The sequence below is a fragment of the Sturnira hondurensis genome, unplaced genomic scaffold (genome assembly GCF_014824575.4).
Source record: "Sturnira hondurensis isolate 20B ecotype Veracruz unplaced genomic scaffold, ASM1482457v3 Scaffold0004998, whole genome shotgun sequence".
NCBI lineage: Eukaryota > Metazoa > Chordata > Mammalia > Chiroptera > Phyllostomidae > Sturnira > Sturnira hondurensis.
The window spans coordinates 7,530,426-7,555,981 of NW_028077629.1; the positions used below are offsets into that span (position 1 = coordinate 7,530,426).

Here is a 25,556-nt window from a genome sequence, read left to right on the forward strand (position 1 = left end):
AGGCAATCCCCCCACCTTTGTTCATGTCGATGGGTCATGCATGTAAGTTCTTTGCCTACTCCATTTTCCATACTGTACTTTACACCCCACTAACTAATCTGTGACTACCAATTTGTACTTTTTATACATCTGTGAACTTTTTATAAGTCTATGAGTTTTTGTATTTGAAATATAAAAATTTAATTTCAATGATTTTTTATGAATGCTGAGTGTTTAGAAATGGTATTAGTACTGGCATTTCCTTATTACGTGAAATAATTACTAAAACAGCTATGCTATGATTTGCTTCAAGACTGCTCTCCCTAACCTAGGTGAACACATATGAACTGACGTGTGACCCTCTCCTGAGAGGCTGCTTACCCTGGGCTGTCCATTCCCCCAAAATGAGTCTTACAGACCTAAAACTAGCAAAGGATCAGTGGGTCACATTTTAAATGTTTTTGCTTGAAATGGGGTTGTACTATGACCTTAGCTCATTTTTTTAAAATATACAAAATAGGAGCAATGAACAAGTACATGGTACAGAACTGAGTAACTGGGAATATCTTTTTCCGTTAAAAAAAAAATCCAAATCAACATTTCCTAAATGTGACTGTGACTACGGGCAGGAGGCATAGCACAAACACCTGTCATGCCAAGAAGTAAACCCAGGCCTCTGCCATAGAGCCTGCCCACCACCAGGTGTTCCTGTACCCACTACAGGCCAGTCTGGCTCCCTGCCACCCCTGCACGCTGAGGCAAAAACAGTTGCCTCTTCTCACCTTGCACAATACTGGTACTCAGAGGTAAAACACTGCCCTCGTGTGGCAAGATGACTCTAGTTTTTATTTTTGAAGCATTTACTTTTTCTATCACTAACTTTCTCACTTATGCAGCCCTCTATGGGAGCCTACAAAGGCACTATTTCATTTTCAAGGGGATGATAGCAGTTTATTAATGGACATAAAGAAGCCACTGCCACCTACTGGGTTTTTTTTAGTAATCTTTTGTTTTATTTCATAGCTACACAAAGCCACCTATTCTTTAAAATAAGCAAAAATCAGCCACTTTAGAACGTCCTTTTGTGCTCCATAGCCCTTTACACATGCTACATCTCTTTGTAATTCCTCTCTCTCTGCTGCCTCCACATTGAACACCCCACAGAGGCAGCCCCCCTGTCCTTCCCATGTCTCCATCCCCAGTGACTAGCAGGCAGGCAACATACACTGGGTACTGAGAACTGCTTACTGAAAAATAGTTATCGAGGGCTTATTATGTATCAAATACAGCGCTCTGCCAGAAATGCATTTCCATGCTTCCTCCCATTCCCATCCCACAGTATAGTTATAATTCATATTTACAAATGAGGATGCCATGCCTAAAGACATTAAATAACTTGCCTAGGGTTACATAGGTAGTGGGTCAGAGTGGAGACTAGACAGAATCCAGTTCTTTTCAACTAAAGTGATCTACATGCTATATGCCTCAGCTACTACCAAGCTAAAAAATTAAATATGCAAAAATCTATTTATTGTGGTAAACATACAATAAAATATTATTCCTCTATTAAAAACAATACGAAAAGGAAATCCTGCCATTTGCAACAACATAGGTGAATCTGGAGGTCATTACACTAAGTGAAATAATATCACCTATATGTGGTATCAAAAAAAAAAACAATATTATAGGGGACTTCCAGCCAAGATGGAGGTGTAGGTGGAAACACTGTGCCCCCTACCATAACTAAATTTAAAGACCGCTAAGTTTTAGAAACAAAAAATGCAGCCAAAACAGTGAAAATTGAACTGTACAGAAGTCCGACAACAACAAACCATTCAACCAGAGGGGCGGAGTCAGCGGGGTAGCGGGTAGGGCTGGGAAGACCATTTGGTCCCACCAACCCAGGAGCAGGCGGAGGCTGTTGGTGGATCCCAGGCATGGGGTGGGGTGGTGACGGGCGGACCCAGTGAGGGCGCAGCACGGCTGGCTGACTGCGGTCACACATTTGCGTGCAGATAAACCAAGCAAAGGAGCGAACAGTGAGAAAGACCGCTCAGGCTAGGGCCCCAACAGGAATTAGAGCCTGAAAGCACCAACTGGAAAGAGTTTCTCTAGGTCAAGGGGCCAGGAGAGGCTCCCAGGCCCACAGAGAGTTTGTTGGAGAGACTCACAGGGTCCTGGAGAGTACACGAGCCCACACACCTGGGAACCAGCACCAGAAGGGCCCAATTTGCTTGTGAGAAGCCACAGAGGGGACAGAAATCTGAGAGAGCAAAGCACCATTTTTTTCCCTCTCTGACCCCACCCCCACATACAGCATCACAACACAGTGACTGGGTCCCCCAGCCCTGGTGAACACCTAAGGCTCCGCCCCTCATACACAACAGGTGTGAACAGACCAAGCATTACGACTTGAGAAGAACTCAAAGCCCCAGAGCCTATAATTCTAAGTGACCAAGAAATAGCCAGCCTTTCAGATGCATAGTTCAAAACACCAGTGATCAGGATGTTCACGGAATTGGTTGATTTTAGCCACAAATTAGAGAAACATATGAAGGCTAAACTGATTGAAATGAAGGAAAATGCACAGGAAACCAAGAGTGATGGAAAGGAAACTGGGACTCAAATCAATGGAGTGGACCAGAAGGAAGGAAGAAACAATCAAACAGAAAAGAAGGAAGAAATGAGAATTCAAAAAAATGAAGAGAGGTTTAGGAACCTCCAGGACATCTTTAAACATTCCAACATCCATATTATAGGGGTACCAGAGGGGAAGAGGAACAGCCATGAGTGGAAAACTTATTTGAACAAATAATAAAAGAGAACTTCCCCAGTCTGGCAAAGGAAATAGACTTCCAGGAAATCCAGGAAGCTCAGAGAGTCCCAAAGAAGTTGGACCCAAGAAGGAACACACCAAGGCACATCATAGTTACATTAGCCAAGATCAAAATGAAGGAGAGAATTCTAGAAGCAGCAAGAGATAAGGGGACAGTCATCTACAAAGGAGTGCCCATCAGACTGTCAGAGGATTTCTCAGAAGAGACCTTATAGGCAAGAAGGGGCTGGAAAGAAGTATTCCAAGTCATGAAATCCAAAGACCTACAGCCGAGATTGCTCTATCCAGCAAAGCTTTCATTAGAATGGAAGGACAGATAAAGTGCTTCTCAGATAGGGTCAAATTCAAGGAGTTCATTATCACCAAGCCCTTATTATATGAAATGTTAAAGGGACTTATCTAAGAAAAAGCAGATAAAAATATGAACAGTGAAAGGACAGCAAACTCACAGTTACTAACAACCACACCTAAAACAAAAGCAAACTAAGAGGACAGCTAGATCAGGAGCAGAACCATAGAGATGGAGATCACATAAAGGGTTAGCAAGAGGGGAGTGGGAGGAGGAGAAGGGGGGAGAAGGTACAGAGAATAAGTAGCATAGACGGTGGGGAGAAAATAGACAGGGGGGAGGGCAGGAATAGTAGGGGAGATATAGAATCTAAAGAACTTGAGACACGTGGACATGAACGAAAGGGGGGGAATGGTGGCGGAGGGGTGTGCAGGATGGAGGGGAGTGAGGGTGGGAATGGAACAACTGTAATGGCATAATCAATAAAATATATTTAAAAAAAACAAAAAACCCACAATCTTACAGAAACAGAAGAATGGTGGTATCCAGAGGCTATGGGGTGGGAAGGTGGGGAGATGTAGGTCAAGGGGTACAAGTTCTATTGCAAATGCTGAGGAGCTAATGTACAGCATGGTAACTACAGTTAATAATACTGTGCTGCATATTTTAAAGCTGCTAAGAGATAAACCTTAAAAGGTCTCATCACACAAAAAGAAACACCTGTAACTATGCATGGTGAGGAAGGTAGCCAGACTTTCGTGATTGTGGCACAGTGTACACGAACACTGAGTCATTATTTTGTACATCTGAAACTAACGTAATGTTTTACATCACGCATACTTCAAAAGGGTGGTTAAAAAGCACAAATTTTTATGTAAAATGGCTTTAGCCATTTAGGTTAAAATCCAAGATATCAAAAAAGTTAAACTTCAATTTCTAATAATATTGTACCTTATACAATAAAAAAGTTCCCCAGAAATTACAAAAGTTCATATAGTAATTTCACCTAACTTTCTATCTTTCCATAATGACTTCCTTAGTTACTGAAGAGGAGATATGCATTTGGTATTCACGACCTACATTTGCTTATTAAATGTTAAGAGAAAGAAACTATGAAAAGTTTGTAAAAGTTCCTCACTTAACCTCTATTCGAAAACTAAAGTCATGATAATCTAGATTTTCACACCAGTAACTTTTCTTTTCAGGGAAAAGAAAAGAATTAGGGTTTATTAAAGTTATCCCATTCAGCATTAAGTCAGAGATTAGAAATCAGATGACTTGGCTTTTATGCTTAATTAAATTGGTAGAAAAACTGTTTAATTACTCTGAGTCTCCATTTCCTCACTTAAAAACAAAGCAGTTAGCCTAAATAATTCATAAGGCTTATTTCAGTTCTTATTATTTCACTTTTCAATGAATAATAATTTGACAGAGATTGATAAACAGAAAAGTTAATCTTTTTACAATTTCTATATTAGAATGTGAATGCAAAGTTCATTGCTAGGTTCCATGTTAAAATTTCCCAGTAAACCTATTTAGAAGACTCTTATCCACCTTTATTGGGAAGTATCTTCTTTTTTTCAAGGTAATTATAAAATCCTATTAAAAACACAATAGAGCCCTGGCTGGTGTGGCTCAGTGAACTGAGTGCCAGCCTGCAAACCAAAGGGTCGCCAGCTGGATCCCCAGTCAAGGCACAAGCCTTAGTTGCAGGCCAGGTCCCCAGTAGGGGGCGCACAAGAGGCAACCACATACAGATGTCTCCCTCTCTTTCTCCCTCCCTTCCTCTCTCTAAAAATAAATAAATAAAATCTTTTTAAAAACATATAAAACACAATATTGTGTCTAACATAAACCATCTACTATATGACAAAGAAAGTAATCTCACTTAGTTAAATAAACCTATTTAGATACCTTGCTTGTGGGGACCACTATTAACCTCCAAAAACCCTGCAAGGAAAATGTTGCCTAAATATTGGCGATAAGTCTGTTAAACTGGCAAGAGCTCAGCTCAAATGTCTCTGTTGTGCATGGCTTCACTAAATATCATAAATTACTGTTGTTTTCCGACATAACTCAAATTTACACATATTTCACAGATGGGAGGATCCTAAAAAGCCCTGCATATATCTCAAACCAGTGCAATCAAAGTGAGTTCTTGCCAAGTCAAGGATGGCAGGCAGGAATCTACACACAGTTCCTTGGACAGCATGTCTAACTTACAGCCCTAACTAGGTCAGGGCCATGTGACATTTTCACTCACATAATCCTATATCATAGGTGGCCTACAGGGTTCAGGCAGCTGAATAAGATGACTGAAGTCGGAAAACTATTAGAAGATGACAAGTAGCAAATGTCCTCTCCCTAATGTCAAAACCAAGCAGCAGTGGGGGTTGTGACACACGGACATCTCATCTACAGAGCCACTATTACACTCTAGCCAATTGGTGCCATCTGGGAAGACAGGTCATGTTGCCAGATCTTCCAAATGTCAAGAAAAGCTAAAAATTCATTTCATGCGTCTTGACATTTTTTAATTGTGGTAAAAGACATATAACAAAGTTTACTATCTTTACCATTTTAAAATATCCACTTCAGTAGTGCTAACTGCACTTGCATCATTGTCCAATGTCCTGCAGAACTTTTTCATCTTCAAAAACAGAAACTCTAAACCCATTATACAACTCCCACGTCCCCTCCCCACAAACCCTGGCCACCACAATTCTACTTCCTATTTCTATTAGTTTGACTACTTTAGATACCTTGATTTTTTTCATGTTGACAACTAATTAAAATTTATACTATTCTGCATGTCTGCCCATTTATGACTACTTATAATCATTTGTGATTACTCAAAGCACTTCAAAGTTTCAAGAGTGCAAAAGCCAGTAGTAGATAAAACACCAGTGTGATACTAACACCAAAGTCAAGGACAAATTATAGGGCTCAGATGTGCTTTCCTATTCCTACTTACACTCTGAGAAGACTAAAGCTGTAAGATAACCTTTATGTGGATTCTTACCATGCCTGCTTGATGCAAGAACCACATGAGGTAGTCTTCCTGAATGTCCACAAGACCGGAAATCTCCGGAATGTAAAATGTATCATATTCCACATGCTTCACCTTAAGATTTACCTGAGAAAAAACAAAATAAAGTCATCTAAAACCCAGACAACTGGAAAATGGCTTCCCAGAGAGCATCTCAGTAGGACACTAACCCATGTGACCCTCCCATCTAGTCAGCCTTGCCCCCACTGGCTCGGCTCACGGCTTACCTTATACAACTTCTCCAAGAGCTTGAGAGCTGCTGTAATATAAGTGTTAAACAGTACAGGAATTAAAAATGTCTTTCTTCCTCTCAGTAGATAAACAACTGCACCTTTATAGAGGTTAACCAGCTTCATGAAATATTTTGGGCATACCTGAGACCACCAGTTATCTTTAGAAAGAAAGAAAAGACATATTTCAATGTATAATCTTGATATTTATGTCTTAAGTATTTATGTCTTCTGCCTACTAGCTAAAAACTGCTCTAGCTAGAAAGTGAGTATTAGTCCAAAATACATTTTTCTAAAATTGACTTTAAAAGAAACCATTAAAGCATTTCTGGAGAGAGGAGCAGCAATGTAAAAATCCAGGAGTTTTTTTTTTTTATTTTATAAAGCTTGATCTGGTTTTTCTCCTCAAAGGCTCAAAGAGAAGGCTAATCTAAAATTTCAGTCCCTAGGGTACATGTGGACAAGATGCTAAGGCATGTATTTGGGGCAAGAGCATTCATACATCCCAGTCCTTTCGGAACCTCTTCTCAACCGTCACTCCCAAACCCTGTGCCAGGGACACCAATGCCCACAAGCCCCAGAACAGCACTAGTATGACAATTGACAGCCATTCCTTCCTTTCAAGAGGCATAATTAGTTAAAAGCTACTATTTCAGCTTCTCACCAAACAATGCTTTCTCATAACCCAACAAAACAATATCATCAACTTCTACTTTGTCAGAAAAAAATTCAGCCATACTGAAATATTTAAAAGATTAAATAATACAGTGTCTGAGACTTTTAAAAATATTCCAGCAAAACCCGAAAAGATGGTGGTAGGAGAATAGATAAAACAAACAAAAAAAAAGACAAAATGTTGATAATCATTAATTGATGAGTTCCTATAGTGTTCTCTTTACTTTTGGGTATCCTTTTAAGTTTAAAGTTCTATAATTAGAAGTTAAAAAACAAATTCAGTGTAAAACTGAATGATTTTGATCACTTTGTGCCATTCTACCTGAAAAATTTAAAAAAAAAAACTTCAAAGCTAAAAAGCAAGTACTATACTCCTTTACAGGTTGCCATCTTTTGACCTCACAATTTATTAGCATACCTGGGAAAATATGCTCCAAAGGGCTTTCAATCTTAAAAAATAATTAAGGGCTAACATATTACTATTGCTTCCATTATGATTTCTGGTTTTGTATCTTCTGCAGAGGTGGAAGCAATATAAGCCAGTATTCCATCCTCAGGAACACAGGTCTCTTTACTCATGGGGAGACCACACCCAAGTAACATCCTAATTTTTATGGAATGCAGGTTACTGAGCTGCAGTGAACACCTAAAAAAATTACCAGGGGGGGAAAAAAGGAAAAAGCCAGGTACAGACTTTCTGCACTTGATTAGCAAAAACAGCTCAGGCGCTACTCCCATGAGACACTCTCCAATTCACTGAGGAATAAAAGGTTCTTATCTCAGCAAAGTGTCCGTAGCCTGCAAAAATCAGTGTGGACTCAACTGTCCTAAAAAAGAAAAACAAAACAAACATTTGGTAAGTCTCCACTAGGTCATTGTCTTCCTCTCCTTTTCTGGAGACCTGTGTATTACCAAAACTGCTCATTTCACTCCCACCCGCTAAGTTAGGTATAGGGGTAAAAACAACAGATGGATATTAACTTTTGAGAGGCTATTAACTACTAACAAGCATGGGAGAAGAAAAAAATAAAGTTGGATAATCTAACTTTGTGACTATTTAAAAATAAAGATTAGTCTGGCATAAATCATTTCAAATAACTGAAATAACGGTGTGATTTGTTCAAATTGCAAATACGGCTAGTTAGAAATTATCAGCAAAAAAAAGTAGGTTAAATGTTAAGGATATTAAATGGCAACAAACAGATTCTTGGAGAGCAAACCACTGAGAGCCACTAGCCACACCAATTAAAATAAAAAGCACAAAACTACTAGTATTAAATTTGGCAAATTCACCTAATACTTTGCTAGGGTTTGTATCCAGGCGCAGAATGGCCATAGCCAGGGGAATAGTCAATGTTACATAATACTTGGAATCCTGGAGTAGGGGAAACTCAGGTAGTATTAAATATATTCGCATAGCTTCAACATCTGGTGGTGAACTTGACAACTGAGGAATCAGGCAACTTTCAAAGCTGTTTAAGATCTGTAGGAGAGAAAAGAGTATTGAGCAATTCAAATATACATGAGACTTAGTTGCCTTATCTCTAATTCATATGCTATTTGGCAGACTCTCAACTCTCACTCATTGTATGCACTGAGGACCTCCTGTGAGTCCAGGCATTCCGGATATGCCAGTGAAAAGAAAAGCCAGTGTAAGCACACTGGAGGGGCATTTCCTTAGAAGGGGTAGGCCAAAAAGAAAGCTGAAGACAGGTCAAATTGCCAAGGTGAATATTTTAGAATTAAGATTTAAGTAAGACCTTTGTCTTTCATCTTTCTGTATCCCTTGAAAGTTAAATTGCTGCAGTAAAAAATGTATTTTTAAACATGTATTTTGTCAATGTGAAGCACATACCTGTTCTAGAATCATGGAATGCTGAGAGTTCATTAACTTCTCAAATAACACTCTAGTTGAGTTCAGGTCAATCCCAGGGATTTTGGGACTTGTTTTAAAATGTTCATCAATTCTAAACAAACAAAAACAAAAGAAAATGCATAAGTAAAACAAAGCAAACACTTTCACAGGAATTATAAATAGGTAACCAAAACAGTTTATCCATACTAACCACATTTAAATTTGCCCTGGCAGACAATACGCATAAAAATAGTACACTCTGGAGAAGTTATACAGGATAAACCTTTCTAGAATCCCTTTTACAAGATATTCTTAAAATTTTCAAGTCTTTTTTCCTTCATGTCAAAGAACAAAGATCATTATTTCAATGTGAGGCCATCTCAAAGTTTATGAGCAGTGTTATTTGCCTGATTTATTCTTGTGGGTTTGTTTTTTGTTTGGGTTTTTTGTTTTGTTTTGTTTTGTTTTGTTTTGTAATTGTGGTATGCTAAACAAGCTGTGGATTCTGTGCCCAGGTGCACAAAATAATAAATAAATAAATAAATAAAGCCCTCGTGGAAACTGACCCATTCATCAACAAGTAGCAAGTAGACTCTCCTTGTTTAAAGCCTTTCTTAAAGTTTTTTTTTCCTAAAACAGATCTACAACAAATGCAAAGTTAATGTCTCAGTTAACACAAGAGATACAATTACATTCACCCAGGGAGTAAATATTACTGCTAGTGTTTTTTAACTTCCTAGCAACTAACCATTTTTCCAAACCTGAAGTCTTAGCCTTTCAGAGATTTAAAGAATATCTCATAAATGTCCACTCTTGAACATACATACCTCATCTATGAATTATAAAAGAACTAGCTATTTGTAGAGCAGGCTTCTGTTTATGAGTAACAGACACACTCAGTCTTAACACCCTGTGACAGCAATGTCTTAATTTATGAAAACATAAGTAGAGTTTCTAACTTTTTTTAAAAAATCATAGTTAATAGGTATTGGAACCTAAATTGTCAAATCAAGAGAAGATGCTGAGGCTTTATTGGGTCTTTTGCTGTCGTTGTTCCAAAAATAAATTTGCCCGAACCATAAAAATTAATTCTGGTATCCTATATGTAAACTTCCATATGCTTAGATGTAATCTTGCTTTGCTGTTAAGAAAAGCAAAATACAAAAATGACAATATTTTATTTATATATATTTATGCTTCCTAAAACTGGTCCTTATTTTAATTGGTATCTTATAATGCATGCTGTATGAGCTTGAGGAACAGGACTCCTGAAATAGCACCGCTGTCAGCTCAAAAAAAAAAAGCTTTATCCAGAACCCAGTAGAATCCATGATACTAAGGATGGTAACCTAACAAATCTGGCCAAGAGCCACTCTCAACCTTCATAAAAGCCGTCCTTCTAGAACAAAGTTTCTCAGCCTTGATGCTACTGATTTTTGAGGCTGGATAATTCTTTGTTAAATGGGTGGAACTGTGAGCTGTTTAGCAGCATACCTAGCCTTTGCCTAATAGATGCCAGTAATATACCCTTCCCCATGGTAACCAAATATGTCACCAGACATTACCAGATATCCTGAGGAAGCAAAATCACCCTAGTTGAGAATCACTGTTCTAAAACACCCAATTCAGCACAATCCAGAATACTCTTCCCTGAAGGAAAAGTAAATAACTTAGCTTTCTCTGTCTCACTGAAAAAAGTTTCTGAAGTAACCTCTTGCAACTCAGAGTGGGATGCAACCCAGTCTGGGTGGGATGCAGGAGTGGGGTTCATATACAGAAATGATGTCTAAGACTTCATGGGATTCTCACTGTGAGATGGTCAAAACTTGATATCACCCAAAATTAAAACCCATAACAAGGCATTTTTACTGCATCAGATTCCTCAGGGGGACATCTATAGAAGGGATAAGGCCAAGCCAAAAAACACTCTTTCCCACCTGGGAGCTCAGCTCAAATGTAATTTCTGAGTGACCTGGGCTGGACCAAAGTCCAAGAAGCCCTGAGGTCTCCTTAGACCTTCTCCCTAAGCTCACCTATTTTGAGAAAAAAGAAATGATGGGATAGAAAACCAAAGAAAGCAAGGAGATTATTTAGAGAATTATGAATTCAAGAATAAATGCTGGACACATGGTAGGAGTAGCAACATTTTAGAAGACCCTGAAAAGTCATACTTTTGATTATACCAACTCTTTCTGAGATCCAGCCACTCTCTGCTAATCTGCTTCTCCGCCAACCAGGCACAAATAAGCACTGCCTTTCCTAATGTCCTCTCGTTCATCGTTACGGGGCATTCGGATTTCTGCACAAATCATCGGCTTATCCACTGAAAAAAGGCCAACCACCATCGAAGAGAACAGTGGTCTTTCAGGGGCCTTTCCTGACTAAGTATCAGCATCGCATGTGGGTATTTTTTAAGACTTGAAGTCACTTACTTTTTTTCAAGAAAACTTCCATTCCAACAGGCTGCTGAAGATAATATCTGAACAATACCACTGTTTAGAGAGAAAAAGGGAGGGAAGCCTTTAATAATTACAGATAGTTACTTAAGCATCAGCAGTAGATTAGACATCTAGTCTAGGGTTTCATTAATAGCAGCTCTTTATTTTAATAAACTGTTTTCTTTGATTGATTCTAGAAATGGAAAGGGAGGGAAAAAGAGAGGGAGAGAAGCACCAATGTGAGAGAGAAACATTGATTGGTTCCCTTTTGCACGTGCCGGCACTGGGGACTGAACCTCCAACCCAAGCATATGCCCGGACTGGGAATCAAACCTGAGACATTTGGATTTGTGGGACAACACCCAACCAACTGAGCCACACCTAACAAGGCTATTAGCAGCTCTTTCTTACCCAGGTAAAGCCTCGGAAAATATACATACGTTTGCTTTAAAAAAAAAAAAACATTGTGTCAGATCTCAAAGTGGAGAAGAGCTCAAATTTTCCATAAGTCACATTAAAATAAGAAGAGAGTATCAAAGCTTTGGGAAGAAAAACTTTTGCACCTGCCAAGACCTTGAACATCCTTCTACCACCAACCATCTAAGACACTCACAAAATAAACACGAACGCAAAATAAAACCAAAACAGAGAAGCTGAGCTGTTTTCTCCAGAAATTTATCTTTGTAAATTATCTTTTAATTTGTATTTGTAAATTAATCACTGCACAACCACTTCCTTCTATTTTGTGGCCTATGTGGGAAAGAAACTGAAAAGTGAAATGAGTGTTTATTCCCATTACCTAGATTATACAGGTTCTGGGAAAATAGCTAGTTTCTGAGGATCTAGAGTGAAATTACATGTCAGGAGCCCTGTACCCTCTTATTCAGTATAAGGAAAGGGAAGGAATAAAACAAACATAGCTGAGGAGGCTATTTCAGTCATATCCCTTAATCAGAGAGTCTGGGTCGGGAAAGGTCATTTTATAAACAAGAAAACTGAGAACTAGCGAAGTGTCATGGCTTCAGCAGAGCGAGTCTACGGTCCCCGCCCCCTTCAACAGTGCCTCCGATTCCTTCGTTCCTGCCACCTTCCAGCGTGAACACCTCAGCAGAAACACCTATTTTGAGGACATCTGTGAGCTGCTCTAGGGCCCTCCCAATGATCCCCCAACGTGCCCCAAAGTTCAGACCCTGGTCAAGTGCCCCACTCCAGGCCATGTCATAAAGCTAGGTATATTACAGACATTCATGGGAATGGCCACTGCTTAGTGACTCACTGCTTCCCAAGAATGAGACTCTGCTGAAAAATGGAAATGCTAAGGAAAATCAATGAAAATATATAAAAATGTGCAGAAAAAATTCTCCTTTAAAAATAGAGTAAAATTGCCTCAGCTACTGTGGCTCAGCTGGTTGGAGTGTCACCCAATAAACCAAAAGGTCACAGGTTGAATTCCTGGTCAGGGCACACAGGTAGGTTGCAGTTCAGTCCCCAGTTGAGGCACATATGAGAGACAACCAATCGATGTTCCTCTCTCACATCAATGTTTCTCTCCCTTTCTCCCTCCCTTCCCCTCTCTCTAAAACCAGCCAGCATGTCCTTGGGTGAGAAAGGATGGATGGATAAATAATAAATAAATAAATAAATAAGATAAAAAAGCCTCAATAGTTTTTACTATAGTTTCCCCCTACTTGACACTGAATTACCACCTCAACAAATCATTTTGAATGTGAAAATCTACAAATTATTCCAATTTGGTAAGATAGCAGCTATTTTAGATTTAGGATGCTTTGAAACATGCATATAAAGAAACTCTTGGGGTCAAGCGACACAGTAACAATGCATTTTCTTAGTAGAAAGGCCAGCTCAGATCTTCAGCAGGACTTTGGGATCTGAATGAACAAGGCAGGTTGACGATCACGGTCCCTGGAAGAATGGAGGCGGGAACAACCTATTATGTTATTTGGGGTAAAGACACTAAAACCTAAATAAATATGTGCCAAAAAAGATTCCCTAAAAGGTGAAACACCGTTTATATTCACAATGTCAACATGGAAATAGAGAAAATCACTAAGCTAGAAGATTCCACTACATTTTGAGAAAAATAAAATGAAAGAAAAAAAGTAGTCACATACTTGATTGTATTTGCATTGTTGTGTTCTGAGAGTTTTTGTCTCCAAACTGCTATGGTTTCGTCATTTATTAAACTGGTATAATGTGCTTGGTTCATAGTCCTAAAGTCAACGGCAGGAGAATAATTCTGGAAAATTAAATATAACAGGAAAAAATGAGAAATTATGTAGAATGGATCTTTTCTCCTTTCTTTCTGACACATTCTCCATTTTGTGTTTCACTTACTACAGGAGCTGGGGAGCACAGCCCAGATGCCCCTAACCTTCAGAACGGGGGTGGGGGGTGGGGGAGCACTCACTCTCCCTGCTGTTGAAAGTATAAGCTCCTGACACCTCCCAGATGGACTGCTCTCCAGAAATTGCTTCACTCCTTCACACCCAATGGCAGTGAGAAGTGTGGTACAAAGACCCAGCTCCCTATCCTCAACTCAGACCTAGCTGAAGGGCCACTCCAACCTCAAAGCTCCACACAGATTGGCTGGGGATTTGGTTCCATTGACAGGCATTTCAACTTCTCCCTCTGCCCAATGCTGCCTCCTTCATCCCTAAGTAGATGTTGCTCTACAGTGTACTCCCCCCAAACTTTCTGAATATAAACCTCAAACTCAAAGTCTGTTTCCCACAGACACCAACCTAATAAAACTTTTCCAGATTTCTTTCCCCTCTGCTTTGAACCACTATACCATCAAGGCTTTTAAGGTATTAATCATTGTCATATCTATTCACTAAAGTCCAACAAAATATATGATTTAAAATTTTGTGATAATCTTTAGTGCAAATAATCTATAAAAATATAATTCATCTTAATTTCTTGCTCCAAGTATATAGCTATAAATTTATAAGAAAGGTGGCAAGCCCTGGCTGGTGTGGCTCAGTGAATTGAGCCCTGGCCTGAAAACCAAAGGGCACATGCCTGGGTTGCAGGCCAGGTCCCCCAGTAGGGGGCAAGCAAGAGGCAACCACACATTGTTATTTCTCTTCCTCTCTTTCTCCCTCCCTTCCCTTCACTCTAAAAAAAACAAACAAATAAAATCTTAAAAAAAAAAAAAGAACAGTGGCAAAAAGACAAATCAATACTGGCTTTAAAAATTCCAAATGCTGCTCAGCACTGTACATCCTTTATTCAGTGAAATTTTAAAAATACACACACTTTTATTTTCTAAAATTTCTCTTTTTTACTGATTTTCCCCAAATCCTGTTCTTGATCCAGAATTGTGAAAAAGTTGAAAATGCTTTATGCCTCCAATATACTTGTCAGTAGAAAAGAGCAAAAAAGTAATATTAGAGCATCAATTAATAAAATGTTCATTTTTTTCCTCCTTTGTACCTTCACAACAAAACATAATTTTCAAAATAAATTTTCTTGGTCTTTCCCATAGTCATGAGTTCAGATATCATCATAAAGGAAAAGGAGAAGGGCATGTAACAAATTAGAGATGCTTGCCAAAGCTTTTGATCATCTGGTTCTATATAATTATTTTACTAAAATGGCCACAGACATCTATTGAAAGAGCAAAAGATATCTTGGATTACACAGAGAAAAATCCTAAGAGAAAGTAGACATTTGTGCACACACACAAACACACCCTGGTTTGAAAACCACTGTTGTTATGTAAATTTTAATTAATTCTCCAACTTGAAGGGCAGCTAAACATAGACTCCAACATGTACTTATAATAAAATATAGACATGGAATTATTTTCTCATTCTTTTACTGCATGCCTACCCACTAAACCACAGATGCCTTAAGAGAAGTACAATTTCAGATTACCTAAAGACCTAAGAAAAACGGTCAACTTTCTTGCAATCAACGTCTTCTAATTACATAGAGGCCAAAAAGAAAAAAATTGTCAAGGACAGTGTTCGTCACCTTTGGCCACACTTTGAATCACCAGAGCATTCACAGCTCTTGGTGGCCAAGTCACACTCTAGACCAATTAAATCAGAATCTCTAGAGGCATCAGCAGTTTTTTAAGGCCCCCAGGTAATTTCAATGGGCAACCAAGGTTGAGAAGAACTGTTCTGGGAGAAAGGATTATGTCACCTAGCAGGCTTTGAGACAGACAGACAGATAGACACACACACACACACTCCCAACCACACTCCCTCTTCCGGCCTATCTAGAGAACAAGACAAAAGAGCACCTAGCACTTAGCACTCCCTAAATCAACAAGACCTAGAACCAAATGTAGCAAAGGCCTGGCGTTAATGAGTGAGTCAGCATTTCATACAAAAAATGGGGCCTGTTACTACACAGATGCTTTTTCTTGGTTCTTTCATTGATTCTTCACGTGATAGAGTAACAGGGTAACATGATTTGATCAGACTCTGTATCTAAACAAAAACCTATGGTTAAAAGGTTAAGTAAAAGTATATAGGTTTCAGATTTTTAATAAAGAGCAACACCTAACTAATATTTTCTTTTTTCTCTGTTATCTTACATTTATAGTGCATACCACTCCTACCAGATGTTTAAACTTTAACCTGCCCTATTTCACTAACACTATCCTACTCCACTTCCTTTCCACCACTGTTTTCTTTGCCAGTCCAATGTTAACTACAGTAAGTCTAAAATCCGACTACAGCTTTTCTCCTCCCTGTCTGCTTGAGGATAGGCGGGTGCCGTCATGGACAACCCAGGAAATACCCAGACTGGGAAGCTCATGACCAACACATCCTTCACCCTGGGAAGGCAACAGCACGTACGCCAGAAATCCAGGAAAAACTACCCAAAACGTACAAGACGGCAGCAGAGGCCATCTTTGTATTTGGATTTGGGACCCATTTGGGTGGTGCTAAGATAACTGGCTTTGGCATGATTTATGATTCCTTACATTAGGCAAGGAAAAATGAACCCAAACATAGATTTGCAAGACATGGTCTGCATGAGAAGACGACCTGAAGAAAACAGCAAACGGAATGCAAGAACAGAAGGAAGAAAGTCAGGGGGACTGCACAGGCCAGTGTTGGTGCTGGCAAGAAGGAGTAAAGATTCTCCAGTGACTTCATCTGTAGCGGTTGTGCAGGTTTTTCATGAAAGGATTTAATGAACTAAAAACTTCTTTAAAAACCCAACTACATAAATAAAGGGTAGTGCAAAAGTAGGTTTACAGTTGTGAATACCTGAAACACAGAGTTTATTCTTACATTATTACCTATTAATTATTGTACTATTTCCCATACAAACTGTAAACCTACTGTTACCCCACCCTATATGTCAGCTACCATATTTATAAAAGGAAGGAAACTAAGCTTTATGTTGAATTGTGCAGGAAAAATATTATTGGATACTTTGGATAATATTACTCAAGTCAGTTTCTTAGGAAAAACAGATACTTCAAACTCTACTACTTGTGGACAAAACGCTATTAACCTGCAGAGATTCAGTCCTTTTCATCCTTCACTTTATTGGCCTCTTGAAGAAATACAGAACAACCTCAGCTTTCTTCAAGATTTCTCTGTGAAGCACTGAAGCTGGGCCTAAAACAGGTCTCAGGCCAGAGATCCAAGTCGCCCCTGATGGCAGCACTAGACAGAACCTCCCTGAGGCAGCTGTCCTGGGAAATATCTGTCGGTTCTGTCTGTCCAGCCTGCAGCCTCAGGCTCCGCCACAGCCTTTCCTAACCAAGAGCAGAGAATTACACTGACAGGAAGGTAAGAACATTTCACACGGATGGCGAAGTATCAGACTGATGAGAAGATTCTCCAGGGCTGAAAGGGCCCCTTGTCTCCACAGTTCCTCAGTTTATTCCCAACCAATTAGAAATCCTTTATCGCAATGCCCCTTCTCTGCTCCTCCAGGACAGGATAAGGATCAATGCATCACATACGTCTGGTCATCCCTAAATGCTTGTTGAGTAAAAGCAGGATGGACAAGAGAGAAAGCACAAGAGCAGAAGAGGTCGGGGAGCGCACAAAACAACTCTGTAGTGCTGATTTCAAACTGATTTTCCTCGTCCGGGAGCAGAGCAATGAGTTAAAGCACTGTTGCAGATCCCACTAAGTTCCAAACACCTAGTATTTTCACTACTTCAGGGGGAAGGAAAGAAATGGAAGGTCAAATAATGCCAAAGTAAGTATGAACTCTCTGGGTCTCCTTAAATCTCTTTTGAAACAGATGTAGATATAAATAATTTTAAATTATAATAGAATTCTATGAGTGAAACACCAGAAGAAAATATTGGCACTTGAAGAAAGCAAAATGAAGCTAAATTCCTTAAGGCCTAATTTTCTTATTTTAATAAGATAAAATTGGTGAAAAACAGAGAGTAACACATTGCTTGTGTAGTTATTTACTTATTTTTCCATGTAACTATTTATTAAAAAAAATACTGCTTCATCATCATTCAACCCCCAAAATAATAGTCAAAAGAAAATTTTACCTCATATTTGGAGCAAAGTACAAAAGTCTGGTCTCCTCCAGAGAAGATCTGCTTAACAATATGATATTTAAAGCGATCTGTCAAAAAAATTTTCAACAGCATATTTTTCAATAATAAAGTTTCCCCTTGATCCCTTTTCTTTTTTTATTTAATTGTTGTTCAAGTACAGTTTTCTGTCTTTTACTGATCCCTTTTCTAATATTTCAAAATATTCTTCACGATGGTTCCCTATACATTTTAATTATGTCAGAGAAGAAAAAGACTTGTCTCCTGGCTCTTTGCCCAGGACTGTTTCTATTTCAACTAAAAATAAGGATATCCAACAGTAGCCTCCACTCTCACCGAACCTCCACCCCTACCCCAAAAGCCAGCTAATCGTGACCTCATTTTTATTATTCATCTAACTTTGTCATGCCACCGACCTGCGATTTAAAACAGTTTCTACTATAAGCAGTAACATATGCCTGACAAATAATTCAACACTGAGTGTGGTGATCCCTACCTCCTTCAGGACAAAACTTGCATGTAAGGACCTGCATGGCCCACTCCCTGCTCCGTCTCCCATCACGCTGTGTGCATGGTGGTACTCTAAAACCATCACCCCGCTTTTATTTCTAACATAGTACCATGTTACTTCACCCCTCTGTGCCTTTTCCTTCTACCACGGCCAGTGCACACTCTGTCTGCATGAATGGGGCCTCCTAGAGCATTAAGCAGAACAGTGCTCCTTGAATTATGCGATTCCTGTACTCACCCCCGCCCATCCCCTCCCTGTCCTCTACCTGGCTAACTCCAATCATCCTTGAAGACCAGCTCCAACTCCCTCCAACTGGAATTCTACCTGATGCCTTCCTCTGTGCTCCCTTATCACCATGAAGGTTCCTAACACCACAGCATTTACCATAAGAAACTGAAATTTACCTACTTATGTTATAGAAATCATTTTGGCAAACATCATGGCACAAATCTGTGATCACATAAGTGAGGTTCTAATTAAACTTCAAAAATACGTGGCTTCAAATTAACCTGTAAAGCACTTGAGTGTTTCAAGTTGGTGCATTTCTTAAACACATGCATTCCCAGCATAAGTACAATACCTTGAGGAAAAGAAATTTACAAATAATAGACGAAAGGACATCAAGCCATTCTTTCACTTTTAGGAACACCACCAAGACAAAAATCATGTTTATTTTATATTTTAAGTTCTACATTTCTTATATACTCATATATTCATTCCACAAATATTTACTGAGTGAGAAGTTTGTGCCAGGCTCTGTGCTACAGACTAGGTTTATAAAGAGGAAAAAATTTAGTCCCTGTCCTTAAACTACTTATAATCCAGCAGGGAACTTATGATTGTTATTTCAAAAAAAAATCCTTATCAAGCCATTAATGTACTACTTTATAGTCTTCAAATCAAAATTAATTATTAATTTATGCTTCTTTTAATGACTCTCCAGCTCCATTTCAGCCTCTAGATTTATTCACACTGAGTGACTGCCTTACTTCGGGATTCAATGAAATGGATAGTGTGCTATTCAGTTTTTAAGGAGAGGAAAAAAATGGCCTACAAAGCAATTGTGTCACGTTATAACCAAAATACTAATAGCAAAGGGAAGCAACACAGTACAAACATTAAGACTACAGGCTTTGGAATGAGGCAGACTTGGGTTTAAATCCTGCTCCAGAATCTATATGATCTTAGGCAAGTTATATAACTTCCTTAAGATTCAGTTTCCTCATCTCCAGCATAAGGATAATAACCACTAGTTCTTAAAGTTATTCTGAGTGCTTAGCATACTAACAGAACTTGGTTAAGCATTCAATAAACATTAACTTCCATTATTAGTAACAATAATAATTAAAATTTATACAATACGACCAAGGTCCCTGGGGCCAAAAGAACATTTTCTGATTTATTTTTTATTTTATTTATCATAAAAAATTATCTATTTTTTTCAACTATAGATCCTCCTGCAGTTAGTACTCAAATATTTGTTGATCAATATTAAAAATAAACACTTCATATTCATTACCTCCAAAACACTTCAAGGAAAAAACAGAACATGTTCTCTAGACAACAGTTTTATCATGTAAAATATCATTAAATTCCAATGAAAATCACTCTTACCAGCTCTGGCCGAAAGCTGGCCACTATGGGCAGCCCAGTAACCTTTCACGGGAGAGGGGCACTTAACATTATAAGTGTGTCCAGTTCCTAATTGACCTCTTGCGCCGCAACCAAATGCATAGATAAGTCCAGAAGAAGGCACGAAGGCTAGGGTGTGTTGTCTGGGGGAAAGAAATTACACTTAAAATAATTACTGAATACAGACCTTTTTTTTAAATATAAATGTATCTCATTATTTATTTAGATGGTTAAGTTCCCGCATTAGATTTTTGTGGTGAATACTTACAAATTATTCCTCCCCCAGAACTATAACCACTCATTTCCAGACAGTATGAATATATGGATGAACAAACATTAATACCTACCACCATTTTATCAATTACATAATAAAACAAATTACCAAGTGTCCAAATATTAAGTTTTATAGCTCAAAATGCATATAAAATATTAGATGTCTGCTCAATTCATTAGCAGACATTAGCTTCAATGCATTAGCTTCATGTTTGCAAGAGAAGGTGGGAAGGAAAAAAATCAAACTTCAAACAAATACAAGTTGGTAAACAACTTCAGAATGTGTGAAAAAATACAAGAACTTCAAAACTTTTATGATTAAAAATTGTCTTAGCAACAACAAAGCATTCCTATCTTTAAAAAATATGTACTAAGGAGCATATTTTATATTTCTACACAGGACAAAGGCAATACTTTACTCAAAATACTGGATAGCCCCTCCCATTCTTTTCTCAGGCCCTCCCTATAAGGGCACTTGTACCCCAAGTGCAGATGTTAAAATTAACTGTAAGGCTTTTTGTCTGGAGACATTAAAGGCAGGCTCCCATACAGTGTAGATTTTCACAATGGAGGCTTTCCATAACAGCACGAAGTGAGATTTATAGGAAGATATTAAATAACAATTAAGAGTTGCTACCAAAATAAAAAAGTTGAGCACATCTGATGCATATATGCATGAATGTGAGAGATGTAAACATAAAGTGAGCAGGCAAATAACCATACCTGCCCTACTTTCTATGTTTGAAACGGCCGGAGGGCTAAACGACACAAGGCCCACAGCGTTCATAGTGCCTGGGAATGAAATTTTATGTGATACTAAAAATATCCAAGTATTATCCTGGGTATTTTGGCACCTAATCTTTCTAAATCTCTTATATGTTGCTAAGATTTTGGCATGGAATAGATTTAAAAACATAACTCAATACTTCGTGATTTCAGGAAAACTCAACTGGTACAAATAATAAGCACATTTTAAATGCTGAACAGTAAGAATCTTTTGCTAAGTATCAAAATAGGTTGACCATAACCCAAACGTAGAGGGTGCATTTCTATCAAGCTTGTGGCCTGGTAAACGGCTTGTCAATATTCCTATGGAAGCTTTGGATATACACTCAAGACTCCGACTTTTAATGTCCACGTGTGAGCACAGCAGTTCCCAGGTGTGCCCCGGGAAAGCCTCTGCCACGTTTCTAGTCTCTTGGCAGTGGCTGGCTCTCCATAACGCAATCCTTCTCTGACGCTCTAGGTCATGGGGAGGACAGCCAGACTTGGAAAGCGCTGGACGGCCTGCTGCATTTGGCCTCTAGGGGAGAGAAGAAGCAAGGTGGACCGGGTAAAATTTCCTAGAAGTTCTCCGAGGCTCTCTTACTTTCCTTTCTTTAGGTCTTCCCCACGTCCTGTTACTCTTTATCCCAAAAGAAACCTAATGTCCCTATGTTGGTCCATTTACCTAAAGCCCTTCCTTGCCACACCCTGCTCAGATCCAACTCTCCAAACTTTCACCATAGGTATGCCTGCAGCTAAGGTTTCTTAAAATGGTTGTGGTTAGGTCTAACCATATTCTCAATCACTACAAAGACAAGATCCATTACTGGGCATAACAAATACTAGGAAGCTCAGAGGAGCACTCACCTGCCACAAGCAATCTGAGTTACTTCACTGCCCATCAGCTCTAGAACTCTTCTTGGATTAACCTCATCATTCATGGAATCATGTCCAAGTTGCCCGCAGGAACCAGCACCAAAGGTAAACACACCTCCATTCTAACAAGGAATAAAACACCACGTGACTGCACTGTGTCACCGCATTTGAGTACGCTCCTCTAAAACCCTCTGTATACAAAATTCCTATCACAGTAGGCTGTATGAGAACACTATGCTCATTTGATACTTGGCCAAAATCACTTCCTTGGAATGTTCATTAAATTAAAAATAAAAATAAAAAAGGAACTTAAGACTCCATCTTTATAGAATGAAGACAGCATTGCTCAAAGGAATGTGTGCTATTTGTAAATTTTGAAAATTATTTAAAAGAACAATGATGTATTAGGAAGCAAAACAAACAAAAAAACAAAGAAATGGGAGAAATGAGATGAATGCATGATCATTCATATATAAAAAGTCAAATACTCTAAAACTCCTTGGTAAATTAGATATATTTTTAACAGCTCTATGTGAACAAATGCTAAGGCATTTTATTAAAGTGAATCTATAACAGTTTCTTCAACCTGAAAATAATTTTCACTCTATCTAGGTGTGACTCTTTTTTTAGTACATTTTATGGATTATGCTATTACAGTTGTCCCATCTTTTTCTTCCCTTTATCCCCCTTCACCCAGTACCTCCATTTCCTCCAGCATTCCCCTACCTTAGTTCATGTTCATGGGTCATACATGTAAGTTCTTTGGCTTCTACATTTCCTACACTATTCTTAACCTCCCCTGTCTCTTTTGTACCTACCAATTATGCTTCTTATTCCTGGTATCTTTTCCCCCATTCTACCCCTTCCCTCCCCCTACTGCTAACCCTCCATGTGATCTCCATTTCTGTGATTCTGTTCCAGTTCTAGTAGTTTGCTTAGTTTGCTTTTGTTTTTGTTTTGTTAGGTTCAGCTGTTGACAGCTGTGAGTTTGTTGTTATTTTACTGTTCATAATTTTTATCTTCTTTTTCTTAGATAAGTCCCTGTAACATTTCATATAATAAGGGCTTGGTGATGATAAATTCCTTTAACTGGGAAGCACTTTATCTGCCCTTCCATTCTAAATGATAGCTTTGCTAGATAGAGTAATCTTGGATGTAGGTCCTTGCCTTTTGTGACTTTAAATACTTCTTTCCAGCTCTTTCTTGCCTGCAAGCTTTCTTTTGAGAAATCAGCTAATGGTCTTATAGGAACTCCGTTGTAGGTAACTGTCTCCTTTTTTCTTGCTGCTTTTAGGATTTTCTCTTTGTCTTTAATCTTAGCTAATGTAATTGTGATGTCTTGGTGTGTGCTTCCTTGAGTCCAACTTCATTGGGATTTCCTGGACTTCCTGGAAGTCTATTTCCTTTGCCAGACTGGGGAAGTTTGCCTTCATTATTCTTTCAAGTAAGTTTTCAATTTCTTGCTTTTCCTCTTCTTCTGGCACCTCTATCATTTGGATGTTGGAACACTTAAAGTTGTCCCATAGGTTCCTATGCCCCTCATTTTTTTTTGAATTCTTGTTTCTTCATTCTGTTCTGGTTAAATATTTATTTTTCTATTCACTGTTGGCTCCCTGTATATTTTTATTTATTTCACTTTGTATAGCCTTTACTTATTCCTTTATATCGTGACCATACTCAATTATTTCTCTGAGCATCCTTATTACCAGTGTTTTGAACTCTGCATCTATAGGTTGACTATTTCCTCGTCACTTAGTTCTTTTTCTGGAGTTCTGATCTGTTCTTTCATTTGGGCCATATTTCTTTATCTTGGTAAGAAAGAACCTATTACATTGTAAGGGGCAGAGACTTAGGTGTTCGCCAAGGCAGGACAACCTCAATTCACCATGCTGTGGTGCTGTCCGTGGAGGAGGGGTCAGATAGGGAACAATGCTGCTTTCTCGGCTCTCACCCTGCTTTCAGTCACTTCCTCCACTTCCCACAAGAGACCTGCATCCTTCTGGTGCTGATTGCTGGGTGGGTAGGACCCTCCAACAGATTCTCCTGTGACATTGGCAGTCTCTCCCACCACTGCAACCTCCACAGATTTTTACAATCAGAGGTTTTGAAGCTTTCTTTTCCCAGAGCTGGAACCCTGGATTGTGCAGTTTGTCTCATTCCCTATTGTTCCTCTTGATTTATCCTCAAGTGAATGTGACTCTGCCCATCTGCCAGCTGCCACCCTGCCTGCCCGGTCCCAGCCACCGCCTTACTGTGAATCCTCTCGGCTGCCCACCTCCACCCCAGTCTAGATGAATGTTTCTTCTTTAACTCCTTGGTTGTCGGACTTCCATATTGTTCAATTTTCTGGCAGTTCTGGGGTTTTTTTGTTTTTAAATTGGTTGTTGTCCTTCTTTTGGTTGTGTGAGGAAGAGAAGAGTATCTACCTATACCTGCACCTTTGAAAGCTGGATGTAACTCTTTTAGAAGCAAAAGAAATAGGCTGATAATTTTAAAATATGAATTACATTGCTCTTTTCTACATATTTAGATGGCTTGTTTTAAAGGAACCCAGAATGTTGTTAGATATACTATATTTTAAGACTATATACATTGAACTATTTTCAAACAACATCACTACTCTCTCTCAAAAACACTATAAAAAATAATCAATGATAATCATCCATATCATACCCAGCACCAAGTGTCACAGATCAAACCAGAATACTCCAGAGTCCCTTACTTTTGTGAGGACTGCTGTGTGTTCTTCTCCACAACTAATATAGACAACTTTTTGTGTTCGTAAGAGTTTCACATGGCAAGGAGACTCTCGATCTAGAATAAGATCAATATCAGAACGTCACTACCATTTTTGCTCTTGTGATGAAATATACATACCAATCTTACCACAAATTTTGGTTCCCCCTGGATAGCTGACTCCCATATTCAGTTTCTTGCCTGCATCTCCATTTGGATGTCTGACAGACATATGACTTTTAATATATCTAAACCCTAATCCATGGTTTTCCCCACACTCCCCACCTCTGCCCACCTACCTCCTCACCACCCTGCCACACACAAAGAGTCTTCCTCCTTTCATAAATGGTAACTTTATCCTTCCAGCTTTTCCCCTCTTTATTTCAAACCACACATCCAACAGTGAATAAAACCAATTGGCCCATCTTCAGAACAGATACAAAACCCAGCTTGACTCCCACTGCCTCCAAATTGGTCTTCCAGCTTCCCCCTGGACCCACTGTAGCCAAAGGCAAGAGAAGTCACTCCTCTCCTCAAAGCCCTCATGTCTTCCCCTTTCACTGCACGAAAAAGCCAAAACCCTGCCCCTGCCCTCCTGGGCCCTATATGACTGGCCTACACTGACTGCCTGGCCTCCAGCTCTGCTGCTGTTCCCACAGCCCACTCCACTCTTGACCACACCACATATCTTTCCACACCACAGCCTTTGCTCATCCTGTTCCCTTTGCTCAGATACTCACGTGTTTCGTTTCTTACCTGACTTCCTATAGGGCTCTGCTCAAACAACCTTTTATCACAGATGCCCTCCCTGACCATTATTTGTAAAACAGGACATTTTCCTCTTAAACCCATGACATACTTTGTATTTATTGGTTTGTTGTTGGCACCTGCCCAC

General features: G+C 39.0%; 1 protein-coding gene across 8 annotated transcripts in view; it reads right to left on the reverse strand.

Moving 5' to 3' along the window:
• HERC3 (HECT and RLD domain containing E3 ubiquitin protein ligase 3) overlaps positions 1–25,556 on the reverse strand; it is a 98,665-nt gene that overhangs the window by 40,254 nt on the left and 32,855 nt on the right. For 4 of the 8 annotated variants that reach the window (XM_037046115.1, XM_037046112.1, XM_037046113.1 and 1 more), the window contains 10 exons: positions 24,648–24,739; positions 21,917–22,047; positions 19,994–20,154; positions 17,863–17,939; positions 13,484–13,608; positions 11,346–11,405; positions 8,914–9,025; positions 8,352–8,541; positions 6,381–6,544; positions 6,127–6,240 (listed from right to left, as the gene is read on the reverse strand). In XM_037046115.1, the coding sequence (XP_036902010.1) occupies positions 6,127–6,240; positions 6,381–6,544; positions 8,352–8,541; positions 8,914–9,025; positions 11,346–11,405; positions 13,484–13,608; positions 17,863–17,939; positions 19,994–20,154; positions 21,917–22,047; positions 24,648–24,739 (1,226 nt within the window). Of the gene's footprint in view, positions 1–6,126; positions 6,241–6,380; positions 6,545–6,763; positions 7,886–8,351; positions 8,542–8,582; positions 8,735–8,913; positions 9,026–11,341; positions 11,406–13,483; positions 13,609–17,862; positions 17,940–19,993; positions 20,155–21,916; positions 22,048–24,647; positions 24,740–25,556 lie in introns of those variants that run through there. The other 4 variants (XM_037046116.1, XM_037046117.1, XM_037046118.1 and 1 more) reach the window with 4 other exon arrangements.